The sequence below is a fragment of the Eubalaena glacialis genome, chromosome 3 (assembly GCF_028564815.1).
Source record: "Eubalaena glacialis isolate mEubGla1 chromosome 3, mEubGla1.1.hap2.+ XY, whole genome shotgun sequence".
Classification (NCBI taxonomy): domain Eukaryota; kingdom Metazoa; phylum Chordata; class Mammalia; order Artiodactyla; family Balaenidae; genus Eubalaena; species Eubalaena glacialis.
Genome location: NC_083718.1, coordinates 127,415,621 through 127,433,884, shown reverse-complemented (window position 1 = coordinate 127,433,884; position 18,264 = coordinate 127,415,621). Strand labels below are relative to the sequence as shown.

Genomic DNA, 18,264 nt, shown 5'->3' with positions numbered 1-18,264 from the left:
AACACCGAGGTGCTACAAGAGCCAAAGCAGAGAAGTTAGCCTTAGGCTGACTAGTTGTATAGCATCTTCCAAATGAGAGAAAGGAGAGATGGAGGACAAAGGATGAAGATACACATATTTTGAAAATGTTGAGGAAAGAAGATAATCTTCACCTTCTTAGTGAATAATAGGAAGATGTAAATGCCTGTTAAAAGTGAGAGGAATAAGAGTATGTTTGAGGATTTACGGACAATGGGGAAATATGTTAGAATCCATCCTTGGACATCGATTTTGGTATCAGCAAAAGAAGACTGTATCTGCCAAGAAGCATTAAAAGCTATTATGAAGTTAGATAGAAACCCAGTTGGCTCGGTTTTCTGACCTTCTTATGGAATTCTTGGCAACCCAGAGTAGATGCAAATCAAGTAAATGGTGGGTTGGGCAGAGAGCAGGCTGGTGGTTCTCATCACAGTCACAATAGAATTCAAAGGGTGCAAAGGATTCAGAGTTACTAGAAAGGGCCTGGTGTCCAGCTGGTCAGGGAGGTAAGTGGAGCCCAAAGGGAATGGAGCTACTCGATGAGGTCACAGTGAGAACAGAGAACAAGTTGAGAAGAAGTGAGGTCAAGAGAAAAGAGACAGGGAGAAGAAGAAGACGTGAGCAGGGTGGGAGGACAGACCCAAGTAATGATGAACTCTCAGCTTCATCCAGATCAAAGGCGAGCTAAAATTGGGTTAGTGATGAAGGTCATTGGTGCTAAAGAGGTTTAGAGAACACTGAGGCTGGGGTGGGATGGGAATTAAGGCCTGAAAAACTTTGTTGATGACATTAGAGCCTGTAGAATGCTGTCCCCTCTGCTTTGCCTTAGAGAAAATAAACTTTATGAGTTTTCCAAACCAGATACATATATTTGTAAATGTACAGTCAAATATGTATGTGTGTGTGTGTGTGTGTCAACACAGACACTAATATATATCTTAATTACCTGCAAGTGGTCTGGACGTCTCGGAGTCATGGCTAGTCCCCATACTTGTTGTTGGGTTATGTTTGATTCCAACCTTGATATGCTGGATGACACCCTGCAGATGTTAGCTCAGGAAGAGCTAACGGGATGAGTAACCGCCTTGCGTTATAAGTAGCATTTATCAAGCACCAATTTTTTTTGGCAGAGAGATGTGACAAGGGAGATTTGGGACAAAGGGACAGATTTCAGAAACTTTTCAAATGTAGACTCAACTTTTCAAAGTTGCTTAGTGACTGGTCAGGAATGGAAGATGAGGAGGAAGGAGAGCAAAGGTAGAATGAGGCAGCGAGTTGGTTCTTATTTCCCCCCATTTTACAGATGAGGAAACCAAGACTCAGAGAAGTTAAAAGACTCACCCAGAACCACTCGACTAGTAAGTGGTAGAGCCAGGGGTTATTACTCGACCCGTCTGTCCTGTGCCCTTCCCAGTACACCATGCTCCCTGTCCCACCATTCTCTGCAAGACCTTTTCATGTTCCAAGTCACTTTGCTGAAGATACCAAGTTCAGCCTTTTGCTCCTCTTTTCCACACCTCCCAGGTGTTAGCAAAGGTAATCATACGTGTTTTCCCCTGCCTGAGCGAGGCGTCCCACCCAGCACCCCTGCAGTGGTGTTGACAGGCCTGGCCTGTAGCCCCCTCACACTGCTGTGATGCTGGGCTCACCTGTCGGCTTCCCCTTAGAGGGTGAGTTCTCTGATGGAAGACAGGGCCTCTGAATCTTTCGATTCCCAGCTCTTAGCACAGTGTCTGACCCAGAGTAGCTGCCCAACAGATGTTTGTCAAATGAAGAGCAGTATTAATAGGCCTCATGCTTAGTTCCAGGTTGCATCCTACAGTTAACAAGATACAGTAAAATATCAACCAAGGACACTAGAGCCTGCTCTACACAATTACTATTCAAAACACTGTTAAGTGTAATGGAAACTTATGTCCATGCATTTGTTTGTATTTGGGATCCAGCTAATTATCAACCTGACATCAGTATTTACTTGGGCTTTCTTTCTGAGTGCAGAACGTGCTCTAACACACCAGCTTTGCCATTTTGTTCTTTTCGCCCTGAGGCCAAGCACCCTGCAAAGTCACATAGGAGGCAGGTCTTCTCCTGCAGAGCCTAGCTAATGAATCCAGGAGCTGTCCCCCGAGAGGATTGCCCCAGAAGATAGAAAGCACTCTGGAAAAGGTGGCTCAGGCGGGCATGCTCAGGTGATGCAGCTTGTTTCACTTCCACCTCAGAGAACACCAGGTACCAAGGAGAATGCGCGAGGGAGAATCCAGCCATGGACCCTGGGCTCCCAAATCTCCTGCAGGCTCTTCTTCCCCTTCCTTCGGTGCAGCGTTAAGGAAAGGGATGCACTGAGCTGGAGGTCCACAGTATCTACACTTCTCACAATATAGCACCTTTGGCCTCACATGGAAAAAAATTTTAATCACATTGGTTGAGAATAAAGATTTTTCACTTTTTTTTTTGAAGTGTTGACAGACCCTTTCGAAATGGAACCTCCTACCCCAGGCTGGCTTTGTGAATCACACCATGCAGTATTGTGTATAGGTTTGTTCAGGGGTTGAGCCTTGAGTAGTGATACAGGAAAAATCAGTGAGATGACGGTAAATGTGACGGCACATCTCTGTCAGTCATCTCAAAACCAGAGACCACAGCCCACTTGTTCAGATATGTGGCACCTCAAAAGAGTTTTTCCCATGTAACAAATTATCCCAGAAGGATATCAAGGCTCCATTGCTTTTAATTTAAAAGTCATAATTGAAGGCCTCAAAGAAATGTCAGTGACAGTGTATGAAAATTCATACATCTCCTAGCAGTTTTTGTGCCTTCACGGCAGTGATAATAATCACTTTGTTCTTGAGTTTGGAGCCGTGGGAAGAATCAAACCATTGTGTAGATTACTTAAAATTCCACTGTGCCTGCACCGTTTGCCCAAGAATGTTAAGAATTTGCAGCTGTCGCTCCCACGAAAGGTTTCTAACTGGGGCAGTGGCTGCTGCTTCACACACAGCTGTGGTTAATTTGAGCTGAAGATTTTTAATTGCCTTTGTGTCGAGATTTATTAAATAATATTTTAGAGGAGCAAAAGCTGTAATAGTCATATTAGTAGGTTGCTGAAGGAAGAAAATAATTGGAACGCAGCATTTTTGCCCTGTAAGCCAAGTCTGAAAATATCTTTCCCATGTGACTGGCTTCCAGCCATCCCAGCAAAAGAGTTTCTAGGTAAATCCGGCCACAGAAGCCCTCGTGGCCGCTGCAGGAGCCTAGCCCTTTGTTCCCCTTACTCCTTTATCTGGAAGCACTTCTCCCCTGAGTGGCCTTCCCTTGTTTCCACTCTCCATTTCCATTATCTCAGGAGACAGGAGTCGTAGTGCTGGGAGCAAACAGTAGCATTAGCTGGCAATCGGCCGCTCCTGCTAAGTGGCCTGCATTATTTTTGCAAGCCTTGGTAATTGCCGTTTTCCTACTACATCTAGGCCATCCATGACAATACTGTGAGGGGTCTGAACCCTCCCCATTTGGCTGAGAGCAGCTGTACAGATGAGCAGAAGTCAGAAAACGTGGACCTTTCCTGGATTTCCTGCCAAGGCAAAGGAGAGGGAGTGAGAGGCCCTTCTACTGATGAGGGACCACAACTAATGCCCCTCAAGAGGGGTCTTGCCAATTGTTCTGAGAAAGGAGTTTTGAATACGAAGAGAGGCCAGCCAGGAAAATTGCAGAACAAGTCGTAAATCCTCATTGCTATGCTAAAAACCTCAATTGTGCTTTACATTTCAGTTCAATATTTCCTTTTAACAGGGAATCCTCCAGGCGTTAAGAAGCACCTACAGTGTACAGGTGCTGTGCTATAGGCACTGTGGGGCAGAAAGTCGAGTGGGAGACCTAGACCAAGCATAAGACAGGCCAAGGGCACCCAAGCCCTGGTTACATCACTCACCCCAAGGGAGGTGAGGGGGACAAGCTGATGCCAGAAGGGGGCAGCACTGGGTCCAGGCCTAAGGGATAAAGAGGGTCTTGATAGAGGGGGAAGCAAAAGCCTTCCAGGCTGAGGACCCAAGAATAGCAAAAGCACGTTGGAAAAGCATATCTTGATGTCTATGGTTCCATTTATATAATTTTCTCAGAATGACATAGTTATAGACAGATTTAGTGGTTGCCAGAGGTTAAGGATGGAGGGGCTGTGTGTAGGAGAGAGGTGGGTGTGGCTATAAAAGGAAAACATGAGGGATTCTTGTGGTGATGGAAATGTTCTATATCTTCATTGCATCAATGCTAATATTCTGGTTGTGATATTGTGCTGTAGTTTTGCAAGATGTCACCACAAGGGAAAATTGGTAAAGGATACATGGGATCTCTCTATATTATTCTTACGAATGTGAATCTGCAATTATCTCAAAGTTTTTTTAAAAAGTATGTCTTGAGGAAGGGACAGTCTACAGTTGGACATGACAATGTTGGGTGAGGATAAGAAATGAAGAAAAAGGTTGGAGGGGCTTCCCTGGTGGTGCAGTGGTTGAGAGTCTGCCTGCCAATGCAGGGGACATGGGTTCGAGCCCTGGTCTGGGAAGATCCCACATGCCGCGGAGCAACCAAGCCCGTGAGCCACAACTACTGAGCCTGCGCGTCTGGAGCCTGCAACAAGAGAGGCCACGATAGTGAGAGGCCCACGCACCTCGATGAAGGGTGGCCCCCACTTGCCGCAACTAGAGAAAGCCCTCGCACAGAAACGAAGACCCAACACAGCCATAAATAAATAAATAAATAAATAAATAATTAAAAAAAAAAAAAAAGAAGGTTGGAGAGGTTGGATGGAACTAGATTCTAGAAGCTAGAAATGCCACTCTAAGGAGTTGGGATTTCATTCTGTGAGGAATGGCAAGCCACTGAATGCTCTGAGCTGGGCGGTGACATGCTTTTCAGGCAAATCATCCTGCTAGCAGGTCTGCTGGACCTCAAAGCCTCACCCATTGCCCAACGCAGAGGCGGGATGGCTGCTGTACACCGAGAGCATGAGGACCTGAACCGTGGAGGTGAATCTGGGCGCAGCAGCCAAGAGAGGTGGGAACACCTCTGAGAGCCAGAGTCCAGGCTTCGAATCCTAGACTGCTACTTACTTGCTCTTGCCACCTAAGGCAGCTAACTTCTCAGTGCCTCCACTTCCCCATCTGTAAAATGGGAATAATACCAGTGTCTGCCTCTCTTAAGATCATTTAAAATTAATATACACAAAATGCTTAGAGCAGTGACCAGTACAGTAAGCACTTGGCAAAGGTTAGCTATTATTTTCAAGATGTAAAAGCTTACAACTTAGCAACTAGTTGAACTTAGGGAGGGGCAAGGAAAGAGTCAAGATGTAATGTTCATCAAAGGACTATGGGAGATCATCAGTAATAATAGCTAGAAAACAACAGAAAAATTCATATTGAGGGACATTCTATAAAATAACTATTTATAATCCTCAAAAGTGTCAGGGAAACACGGAGGAACTGTTCCTTCGGGAAGAAGACCAGAAGGACATGACAACCAAAGGCAGCACATGATTCTGAACTTGATCCATCGGCTTCAGAGGACATTATTGAGATGATTGGGACAATTCCACTGAAATGTGAATGGGGTCTGAAGATGTAGTTATTTAGGAGGATGTGTTTGGTTCCTTGTCCGGAGGAAATGACATTAAAGTGTTCTGTAGCCATGAGGCATCAGGTTGGCCGCTGATTCTTAAATGTTTCAGAAAGTTCTTTGTACTCATAACTCTTCTGTAGGTTTGTGTTTGAAAATGAAAACAATATTTTTATTGAAATATAGTTGATTTACAATGTTGTGCTAGCTTCAGGTGCACAGCACAGTGATTCAGTTATATATTTATCTTCTCTTTTTCAGATTCTTTTCTCTTATAGGTTATTATAAAATATTGAGTATAGTTCCTTGTGCTATACAGTAGGTCCTTGTTGGTTATCTATTTTATATATAGTAGTGTGTATATGTTAATCCCAAACTCCTAATTTATCCCCCTCCTCTTGCTACTTTGGTAACCATAAATTTGAAAACAATTTATTTTAAAAGTAATGGCTAGCATTTGTTGAACATTCACAGTGTATCAGGCACTGTGGTCCGTGCTTTGCACATGAGTGGATTCAGTGCCCCAGGAAACTTCTCTGACATGCGTGTCTACCAAATTGGGATTGTGGACCCCTGCTCTGCCCCCTGTAACAGCTGGAACTCCTCCCCACTAGACCACCTATAGTGACTGCTGTTTTTTGTCTACAACACCATCTGCCGTCCATGGACAGTAAGCTTGTTGAGGGCAAGGTCTGTGTCCCATTCTCCCCTGTATCCACAGCTCTGGACACGCTCCCGGTAAATCATCACTGCTCAGTCCATGCTGGTGGATGAAGCACTGAGGCCTGCTCACCATGGTGATTATAGCCCAAAATGAGGCACCAGATTTGGGATGGATGTCTAATACATGACTTCTTTTCTAGGTGGCCCAGGCTCTGGCAAAGGCACACAGTGTGAAAAGCTGGTGGAAAAATACGGATTTACACATCTCTCGACTGGCAAGCTCCTACGGAATGAGCTGTCATCAGAATCTGAAAGAAGCAAATTGATCAGAAACATCATGGAACGTGGAGAGCTGGTGCCCTCAGTAAGCAACAGCTGCCTTCTCTGGCTGGGGAGAGATTTGGGAGTGTTGCAATTAATCTAAGCTTCTGGAACAAAGAAACCCAAAAAGGACAATAGCTGTATTTCATTTCTTTCTTATGTAACAGTCCAGAGGCAGGCGGGAGGTCCGCAGCAGAGACGCATCTGCCAGATCAAGTTGTCCAGGCCCAGGTTCCTTCTGTCTTGTTGCTCTTCCAGCCCCTTGAATGTTACCTTGTTTCGTATTTTCTTCTAAAATTGGTCCCCGCTTTACAGTTAAAATCTTCAATGCAGAAGTGAGCTTGGTGCAGCAGAACCTAGAATTAGAACCCACTGGAAAATAAAAAACAACATTTTGGTCTAGATCTGAGAGGTATAATGACATTAACTTGAAATTTGGTATCTTCCTTGTGTGGCTGAAGTAAAGAATATCCCTTTTATTTACCTTTTTTGGTTTGTTTTCAAGTCACTGCCCATCTCTGAGAAGCTGGATGCCACGGGTATCAAAAAACATTCATCCCTTCCAGACTAGGTCCCACACTAGGCTCTGTAGTCAGGGCTCGTACAATGCAGCCCCTATTAGATAACAGAGCTTTATGCTTCCTCTTCAACCAGCTACAGTCTGTTTCCCACCTGGAAGCCAGAATGGTCCTCATGAAAGGAAACAGACCATTGCAGTTGACTCTCAGTGGGCTTCCTTCTGCCCACTCTTTTCCCGCTACAGTTTACTCTTTTCACAGCAGCCAGAGTGATTTCTTGAAAACGTTTATCCCCTTCCCCAGAGGCTTCCAACAGCTCCTCACCACACTTAGAATGAAATCCAGAGTCCTTCCCGTGGCTCTGGACTCCAGCTTGCTCTCTGACACTGTTTCCCACCACTCTCACGTTCACTCTCACCCAACCAGTCACTTCCTCATTGTTTCTCCCACAGGCCAGGCTGTTCCTGCCTCAGGGCCTTTGCACTTGCTGTTTCCTTAGCCTGAGCCCTCTTCCTTCATATATGCATATAGTTTGCTCCTTTATTTCATCCAGATCTCTACTTAAATATCACAATTTATCAAAGAGGCCCTTGCTGAGCACCCCATCTAAAATAGCACCTGTAACATTGTGCTTCTTCTGTCCTGCTTTAATTTTGTTCCTAGTAGTTCTCTCTAGCTGATTATTCCTATATATTTACTTGTTCATCTATTATCTGTCTTTTTCACTAGAATGTAAGCTTCATGCAGATTTAATTCATTATTATCTAGGGATAGTTTCTGACCACCCTTATGATGGCTGCATTCCCCAAGTCCCTGCCAAGAGTCAGAGGATGCCTGGGACCCAGAGAACACAAGGAATTCCCCCCAGTTTGGGCAGCTGGTGGCATTTTCCTACATCTGTTCCCAAGCTTCCATGTATCTCTCCTTCCTTATTTTCCATAAGCGCAAGTTAAAGCAAATTTTTTAACAAAGTGATATTGCTAGAAAATGCTACTTCGTATCTACTGAAAGTCTCCTCAAGTCAGTGTGTGTCAAATTTTATAAAATATTTACTGGAACAAATCAACAGTGAAGCACATTTTATACCGTGTTTTGTCTAGTTTTAAACTGGCATTAGGCCTAATTCAAGGAGTGCTACTCTATGAAATATAGCAGTATATTTCACCTAATCTAAGATGTCATTATTTTTAGACACCTCAGTAAAATATAGCCAATAAAAATATACCGGTAAGAAAAAAACACTAACAATTAAACTATGACCCAGCACTGACTGTAAGATACCTACCAATTCCATAGACATTAAAATGAGGGGGGGGGGTTAGATTTGGAGTTGATGAAATACAGTATATTGCTGCCTGCTGTTAATCTTTTTTTAACTAATTTGTATTGGAGTATTAGTTGCTTTACACTGTTGTGTTAGTTTCTGCTGTACAGCAAAGTGAATCAGTTATACGTATACATACATCCCCTCTTTTTTAGATTTCCTTCCCACTTAGGTCACCACAGAGCGTTGAGTATAGTTCCCTGTGCTGTACAGTGGGTTCTCATTAGTTATCTATTTTATACATATTAGTGTATATATGTCAAGCCCAGTCTCCCAATTCATCCCACTCCCCCCACTTCCCTCCTTGGTATCCATAAGTTTGTTCTCAACATCTTACGGTTATCTCTCTCCCTCCCGTGATGGGATGGCTCGGGAGAACTGTGCTGACTCCAGTGCTGTTCTGTGGAAGAGCTCGGGTCCTGACTGCTCTCCCTCTGCTCCAGGGCATCATTCTGGAGCTCCTGAAGGAGGCCATGGTGGCCAACCTCAGAAACACCAAGGGTTTCCTGATTGATGGCTATCCTCAGGAAGTGAAGCAAGGGGAAGAGTTCGGACGTAGGGTGAGTGTTGTTATGGGGATCATACCAGAAGAAAAATAGGGGACATCATCGAGGCTGGGGGATAAATTCAAAGTCTATGCCTTTCTCAATTACATTAAATAAAACTTTCTATTACAAATGGCAGAAACTCAGCATGCAGGCCAAAAACAGGGTGGAGGGTGGGGACGCTGGTGGTGGATTTATGGGTTCAAGTAACTAAAACTTCCAAGAGCAGTTCACACCTGGTTGGATCCATGTATTCAAATTTGTTCATCAGTGATCTGACGTTCTCCATCTCTTGGATATTCTTTCTTTGCGTTGGCCTCATTTTCTTCCTGTTACAGGCTTATATTCTACCATCTAAGTGATCTCACAGAAAAGTGTTTCTATTCTGCAGCAAAAAACCCAGGATTTTGTTTCATTATCCTGGATTATCAGGTCCTGGGCTCATCACTGAACCAATCACTGTGGATATCCAGGAATATCCTGGTCCAGCCTGGAGGACCAGGGCAAGGATGGGAGGAAAGGAGGGAGAATGGGCACCACACCTGAACCAGGCAGACCAAAGGTTTCCTGATTGATGGCTCTCCCCAGGAAGTGAAGCAAGGGGAAGAGTTGGGCAAGAATGGGCACCACACCAGAACCATGAAAAGAAAGGGAAGGGAATTACCCAAAGAAAAATAGGATGCCCGTAGAAGAAGGCAAGGAGAAAGATTGCTGGACAGGCAGAATCAGATATATGTACCCCTCTGACCATCCCAGCATCAGATATAGGTCCCACCCTCTTCACTAGGAGGCCACTCACAGGGGAACAGCAGGAAGTAAAAAATATTGTTCCTATCATTTATTGAGCCTACTTTGGGCTAAGTCCTGGGCTATACACTTTACATGCATTACCTCTAATTTTACAAAGTCCAAGCAAGAGGGAAACAATTGTCCCCATTTATTAAACCAAGATTCCAGAGCCTACAAGAATTAATATTTATATAGAGATCTCTTTAGACTAGTTTTTAAAACACTTTTATATATGTTATTTCATTTGATATATTTTTAATAACCTTTTAGATAGAGAGAGGAGGTATTTTCTTCATGGTAAAGGTGATGAGTTAAGCCCAGAGAGGTTACATGACTTGCCCACAGCCCCACAGCCAGTAAGTGCCAACTCACTGGTAAGTGACAACTACCGGTAGGACTAAGATTTGGGGGGCCCATCTCCATCCATCTCTAACACTGCAACGTTGATTAGGGGTAATGGTACTTGTGTGTCCCCTGGGAGTTAGTTTGACCTCCTTCTGAGTCTCTGTTTTAATTAATTTCCTTAGATGGTATCTAAATACTTAAAGGACAATTGCTCATCTTCCCTTACATTTCCTATTTGCAACCAGAGTCAGAGAAAAAATCCCAGTTGCCAAGGGTGGGCTCTAACCCCCGGGACTGACTTTCTGAATCTCAACTCAGGAGCCTTTATCAACAAGATGGGGGTGGGCAGGGAGAAATGGATTTGTGTGGCAGCACCTGGGACTGTGGCAGTTCCAGGTGGTTCCTGATGGGCACTCATGTACCAGAAATCTAAACAGCCTTCTCCCACCAAACAAACCACTTTAAGAGCTCAGATTTCTATATAATCAACCACTTTTTTACAAAATGGAATTGGGAGGATTGTTCTAGTTTTTTTTTTAATCATGGTAATATTTTACCATGTTCTGTATATTTACAGAACATAAAATTTACCATCTTAACCAATTTTAAGTGTACGCTTCAGTCATGTTAAGTGTATTCGTATTGTTGTGCAACCAATCTCCAGAACTCTTTTCAACTTGCAAAACTGAAACTCTACACTTATTAAACTCCCCATTTCCCTGTCCCCCACCCCCTGACAACCACTGTTCCACTTTCTGTCTTTATGAATTGACTACTCTAGGTACCTCACATAAGTGGAATCAGATTTGTCCTTTTGTCACTGGCTTATTTCATTTAGCATAATGTCCTCAAGGTTCATTCATGTTGCAGCATGTGTTAAAATTTCCTTCCTTGTTAAGGATGAATAATATTTTGCTTATCCATTCATTCATTGATGGCTACTTGGGTTACTTAGACTTTTTGCCTATTGTAAATAATGCTGCTATGAATGTGCGTGCACAGATTGCTCTTCAAGACCCTGCTTTCAAGTCTTTTGGGTATATACACAGAAGTGAAATTGCACGATCATATGGTAATTCTATTTTTAATTTTTTGAGGAATCAATACATATGCATACATACTGCCAGCCATAGTGGCTGCACCATTTTACATTCCCACCAGCAGTGCATAACGGTTTCAGTTTCTCTACATCCTCGCCAACACATATTGTCTGTTTTTTTGGTAGTAACCATCCTAATGGATGTGAAGTGGTATCTCATTGTGATTTGGGTTTGCATTTCCCTAATGATTAATGATATTGAGCATCTTTTCATGTGCTTGTTGGCCATTTGTATGTCTCCTTTGGAGAAATGTCTGTTCAAGTCTTTTGCGCATTTTTTAACCAGGTTGTTTGGTTTTTGTTGTTGAATTGTAGGAGTCTGGGTTATGTTCTGGATTTTAACCCCCTATCAGATATATGATTTGCTAACATTTTCTCCCATTACATAGGTTGCCTTTTTACTCTGTTGATTGTGTCCTTTGATGCACAGAAGTTTTTAATTTTGATATAATCCAATTTATCTATTTTTGCTTTTGTCTCCTGTGCTTTTGGTATCATGTCCAAGAAATTATTGTCAAATCCAGTGTCATGAAGCTTTTCCCCTGTTTTCTCTTAAGAATTTTGCAGTTTTCACTCTTACGTTTAAGTCTTTAATCCATCTTGACCTAATTTTTGTATGCGGTGTAATGTAAGGGTCCAATTCTATTCTTTGCATGGAGATCACCAGTTGTCCCAACACCACTGATTGAAAAGACTGTTTTTTCCCCATTGAGTGGTCTTGGACCCTTGTCAAAAATCATTTGACTGTGTATCTGAGAGTTCATTTTTGGGTTCTATATTATATTACATTGGTCTAAGTTACTGACTTTATGCCAGTACCACACTGTCTTGATTACTGTAGCTTTGTAATAGTTTTCAAATCAGGAAGTAAGAGCCCTCCAACTTTGTTCTTTTTCAAGGTTGCTTTGGCTATTCAGGGTCCCTTGAGATTCCACATGAATTTTAGGGTGGATATTTCTATTTCTGCAACAACAACAAAAAAATGTCATTGGAACTTTGATAAGGATTATATTAAATCTGTAGATCACTTTTGTAGTATTGACATCTTAACAATATTAAGTATTCCGTGGATTGTCTTACATTTTTGTTTATTCTGTTATTCTAGCCAGTGTCCAGGCTGTAAATAAGGCTCCTGGGGATACTCTTGAACTGAGGAACAAGGGCATCTTTCCTGCACCACCTCTGAATTAGGGCCTCTGCAAGGCCAAGGGTGAGGGGAGATCCAGAGAAGAGGAAGGGGTGGTCGGGGGCCCTTGAGGGGCTCCCTGCTTATTGGAGATTGGCAGTTGTGTAAACACGCCATTGAAACACAAGAGGGCAAAACCTTAAAAAAAGAAAAAACCACACACACACAAGGGAGATGAGCGCTAACTGCTGCCAGTCAGCAATGTTGATTGAGGTTCAGGCTTCAAGGTGGCAGCACCCCACCAGATTATCTCACACTTGACCTTGCCCGTGAACTTAAGGTCCGAGAGTCCTGGCAGGGTCTCTGGGACAGTCAGGAAAGGTCACGAACTTGCTTGGAAGTGCTGGGGAAAATATCCTTTTCAATGTCTTTTTTTAATTGCTCTCAGTGGTAGTACAATATTCTTTGAAACCCCCAAATGGCCAAGTGTGATAAATAAGGTGTAGGGCAAAGATAAGCATCTTTTTTGTCAACTAGTGTGTGCAAACAACAACAAAATTATGATCTTTGTTCTCCTTTGGGAACTTTTTAAACTGGGTCTGAAGGCAAATATCACAACTTAGGCCTATGCAGTGACAGCACTGTGGCCCTCATGTAGCGCCTCCCAAGGTGACATCTTTAAAGCGCATCACTTATGCTGTCTGGAGTCAAAAAAGCTGGATGTTCACCTGGGTCATAGATTAGTGTGACCCTGGGCATGTCACTCAACTTCAGATTCCTCCTCTGTAAAATAGAGAGAATAATGTAGCTGCCAAATCCTATTTAGAGGGTTTTGTGAGCATCAAATGATGTAACACATATAAATGTGTTTCCTAAGCTATAAAAGGTTATAAAATATTATCTACTTTAGGGTCACCCATTTTTCAATCACATTTCATTCAAGACCATAAATTCTTGCTCCATTATGCCTTTCTCATTTGCTTATAACCCAGGATGGGTGAGTTCAGGACTTTAGATGGCCAACCAGTCTATCCCTGGCCTTTGGGTAAATATGAATTCAAATCACCCATACGATCTTCCTAAAGTAAAGCAAAACTTCCTTCCCCACTGTGGGTCCCATTCAGACAGGTTTTAGAAAGTGTCAGATAAGAGACTTAACTAGAACTTAGGAGTGAGAAACAGTCATCAACGTGATGACGGGATAGTTTCAACCAATGCTAAAATTCATGACGCACTTCCAAAAATATACAAGTGCCCCCTTTCATTAATGAACCGGCGACCTTCAAGTGAGATGTCTACGAAGGCGGTCTTTTGCATTCTGCTGGAAGGAGTTTGCAAAGATCAAGCGTGATCTTCATTTGTCCCTGGGTACAGCAAGTTAGAAGATTCTAATACCAATTTGGCTTGTGTGCAAGAGAACACATCCAGCCCTCCAAGACAAGCACTGCTTTAAACCTGACCAGAACCACAAAGATGCTACAAACACGGAATGAGCCGCTGTTGATTCATTTATGCCCTGAAGGGACCAATCATTTGTACAGCCCCCTCCAAATTACAGGCAAGCAATTCATTTGAAATTTGGCAAAGACAAATACAGATGTACGATTTTCCCCAGAGATTCAGGGTAATAAGCCTGGCTGAGAGCACAGTGAGTGTTTTTTGTGTACCTGTCAGGCCTGCGACTCTGTTTGAAGCCCATTCAGGCCTACGGATGGTTTTCCAGCCCATAGACGCGTCACCAGCCCTTCTGTCTCACAGAGACTGGTGTGTCTATGCTTGGGACCATCTGTGGCTGAAAAAAATCCAGTTCAGTTAGTTAGGCTGATGTGTTTGCATACTGTAGCTGCTTGCTCTGAGAGGCAGGTCCTTTGAGGATCTGCTTGGCTACCATACACAACACCACTAAAGACCAAGTGCAAACTCATGTCCACAGCTTAGGGTTAAGTCTGTATGTGCTTTCTCTATTACCACCCTATCTTCTGTTCCCAAGCCTAGTTTTCCCCCCATCGAATTAATGATCTACGCCTTCAGTATCCAACATAGTGTGTTAAGGAAGGGAAGGTTGTCACTGTGTGTGTGTGTGTGTGTGAGAGAGAGAGAGAGAGAGAGAGAGAGAGAGAGAGAGAGAGAGAAGGAATATGAAGGAGGAGTTGGGGTTTCTAACCACCAGCTCCCACCCCATTTGCAAACCCCTGGTTTTAGTCACTTCGTGGCACAGGCCTGTATTTAGAGCCTGGCTTTATAAGTCCAAGACAAGTCATTTAACTATACATAGTTCAATTTCCTCTTCTATAAAATATAGGTGGAAAATAGCTACCTCCAGCCATTAAAAAAAAAAGAAAGAAAAGAAATCTTGTCATTTGCAACAACATAGATGGATTTAGAGGGTATTTTGCTAAGTGAGATGAGTCAGACAGAGAAAGACAAATACCTCATGATCTATTTATATGTGGAATCTAAAAAACCAAACAAACAAACCAAAACAAAAACAGATTCACAGATACAGAGAACAAACAGGTGGTTGCCAGAAGGGAGGGGGTGGGGAGTGGGCAAAAAAGTGAAGAGGATTAAGATGTACAAACCTCCAGTTATATAATAAATAAGTCACAGGGATATAATATACAGCATAGGGAATATGGTCAGTAATATCGTAATAACTTTGTATGAGGAGAGATGGTAACTAGACTCATCATGGTGATCATTTCATAATGTATATGCGAGTGTTAAAGCATTACGTAGTACACCTGAAACGAACATAATATTGTATGTCAACTATATTTCAGTTAAAAAAAGACAAAATTGCTACCTCAGTGCTTGTTGAGAGGATTGGCTGAAATCCTTGAAATGTGCCTTATATATGTATAAGCCTGCATATGATGTTCAATAAATTGTTATGGGGTTTTTTTCAAAATGATGTATATTTTTTCTGATTATAGAAGTAGGAATTATATAGATATGAGACAATACAGGAAAATGTAAAACAAAGACTAAGTAACCACCCAGAGATAACACTCTGATGTTTGTTCTTCCGGTCTTGGTTCTGCCTATTTTCATGCAGTTAAACTCAGACAGGACACATAACTATCTGAATAATAGCTGTTATTTTTTGAGCACTTAAAATGTGCCCAGAACTGAACTAGATGCTTTACCCATGTCATTGTATTAATCTTTACAATCCTATTCAGGATTGTATTAATTGTATTAATCTTTACAATCCTATTCAGTAGGTATTATTATCCCCACTTGATAGATTATTCTCATCTCAAGGAGGGTGTGTGCTTAGCCTGACTCCCTGGTGTGAAATCGAAACACTTTCCTGTGTTGACCCAACATTTCAGCAGCCAAGCCAAACACATGTTAACAGAAGTGAAATGCACGGGTTTGCTCTTGCCTTTTCCTCCCAGAAGCCTCTTAGCTGAAATTCTGCCCTTAGCCTGACTATGCAGATGAGTTTCCTGGATGTGTGGATAATGATGGTGTATCCCTCTGCCTGACAGCTCTGAACTGTCTCATAACACTGTTCATCTACAGAATCAATGATTCTGTTTATAAGTGTATTCTAATCTTCGGAATGAACTCTTAGCAAAAAAAAAAAAAAGGTTATGAGTCTGGCCAAGGAACATTCTAGTTGGTGTGTCCTAGTGGTTTGGAATTGTGGCAAGCCTTGGGACCACCTCGGGATTTTCCACTCTCTTCTTTTTTTTTTTTTTTTTTTTAAAGAAGAGAAAGGAAATTTTAAATTTATTTATTTATTTATTTATTTTTGGGTGTGTTGGATCTTCGTTTCTGTGCGAGGGCTTTCTCTAGTGGTGGCGAGCGGGGGCCACTCTTCATCGCGGTGCGCGGGCCTCTCACTGTCGCGGCCTCTCTTGTTGCCGAGCACAGGCTCCAGACGCGCAGGCTCAGTAGTTGTGGCTCACGGGCCCAGTTGCTCCGCGGCATGTGGGATCTTCCCGGACCAGGGCTCGAACCCGTGTGCCCTGCATTGGCAGGCGGATTCTCAACCACTGCACCACCAGGGAAGCCCCTCCACTCTCTTCTTCCAACTTCCGGTTCATTGCAGAACTTTTGAGCTATGTAATGGCAGCACCAGGGCAGACGTTACGGTGGCGATGGGGTGGTATTATTATTATTAGGGTTGCGTGTTCAGCAATGCTGGAATGACCCCATCACCCCTTTTCTACTGAGGTTCCCCAAGGGGATAAAGCTCAGGAGTGAGAGCAAATGGGAAATAGGCCTGTGGCTCTGTTGTTAGCCGGGCCTTACCTCCCAGTGCAGTGAGGCTGGTAGACACGCTGGAGTGCACGACTTAGGCTAAAAGCACGGGTGGGGCCTCTGACTCTTTCTAAATTCAAATCTGACCAACAGGGGCTTTTACAAAATGCAAAGGGATGAAAATGAATATTGCCAGGCCCACATTAAATAACATTAGCTCACATTTATGCAGTGCTTGAAATGGGCCATGTATTAACTCATTTAATCCTCGGCAGCCATCCTATGAGGCAGAAACTCTTGTCATCCTCATTTAAAATGAGGAAACTGAGGCACCCAGAGAGAACAAGAAAGCTGGTACTCTGAACCGTAGAGAGCTCCTGAATGGCAGGACCCTGCCCACTGGTAATATGGCCTAACCCGTGTCCTGACTTAATCAGAAGAAAACTAAAGTGGGGGTCAGAGGAGAGCAGGGTAAACGCCTCCTCCTGCTCTACCTGCTGGAATTCTCCAGGCAAAGCCATCATCACAAGTCAGCTGACATCCTCATCCTGGTGGGCTGCTCTCAGCTGGAGTGAGTGCCGATCCCAGCTAGATCCCCAGATGCAGCGAAAGCAAGTTTCCGCAAAATAAAATTAAATGGCCTCTGACACCGTCCACTTCTTTTCCTACTACCCCACCCTCCTCTCCTGGCTCCACTTGGCCCACCAGACATCTGGCCTGAGTCCCATTCTGAAGGCTCTGGCACCCTCCACTAGGGTGAAGTCACCAGGCTTTGGAGTTACACGCAGCTGGCTCAGGACTGTCACTAACTAGTCCTCAGTGATTTGGGGCAAGTTAACCTCTGTGGGCCTCCATTTCCTCCCCACAGGGGTTAGAGCGATGGCATAGTGCGCCAGCTGCTGAAATGTTCTTACATATCTCAATGCCCTCCCAAGGGCACTTGTGCTCTAATAAGGGTCCCCTGAATACCCAAAGGCCATGAAGAGCCCAGTACTGCTGTGGCAGAATTCCAGGGAGCCAGCAGGGGAGTGCTGGGGACATGGAGTTGTCCCCAAGTCTCTGTGACTCATCCAGACAAGGACAGAGTTCTCTGTTCTCCCCTCCATGGGATGTTAGAGCAGGGGTCCCCAGCCCCCAGCAGACTGGTACGGGTCCTCAGCCTGTTAGGAACCGGGCCGCGCAGCAGGAGGTGAGTGGGGGTGAGCGAGCGAAGCTTCCTCAGCCACTCCCCATCGCCCCCCATGGCTCCTCATCGCCCCCCATGGCTCCCCATTGCTCATATTACCGCCTGAACCATCCCCCCGCCTCCGCCCCATGGGTCCGTGGAAAAATTGTCTTCCACGAAAGCATCCCTGGTGCCAAAAAGGTTGGGGACCGCTGTGTTAGAGACTAACCATGGTCCAGGGAAAAAAGGCAGAGCTACTCCAAGGGACTTTCTAAAGGAATATATCAAAGCGTTTTGAAAAATGATTGAATGGTATTTCACTCAAACATTTCAAAAACTTTTAGGTGTTAAAAGCATCAGTGGAAGAAATGAGCTCTGAAGCCATGAAAGGACATGGAAGAAACTTAATTACATATTGTTAAGTGAAAGAAGCCAGCCTGAAAAGGCTACACACTGGATGAGTTCAACAATATGATATTCTGGGAAAGGCAATTCTATAGAAACAGTTAAAAAATGATCAGTAGTTGCC

General features: G+C 43.6%; 1 protein-coding gene across 2 annotated transcripts in view; it reads left to right on the top strand.

The window, feature by feature from the left end:
* The window catches only part of AK5 (adenylate kinase 5), a 248,648-nt gene that overhangs the window by 207,215 nt on the left and 23,169 nt on the right, over positions 1–18,264 (top strand). For both annotated transcript variants that reach the window (XM_061186427.1, XM_061186428.1), the window contains exons 11-12: positions 6,489–6,652; positions 8,895–9,011. In XM_061186427.1, the coding sequence (XP_061042410.1) occupies positions 6,489–6,652; positions 8,895–9,011 (281 nt within the window). The remainder of the gene's footprint in view (positions 1–6,488; positions 6,653–8,894; positions 9,012–18,264) is intronic.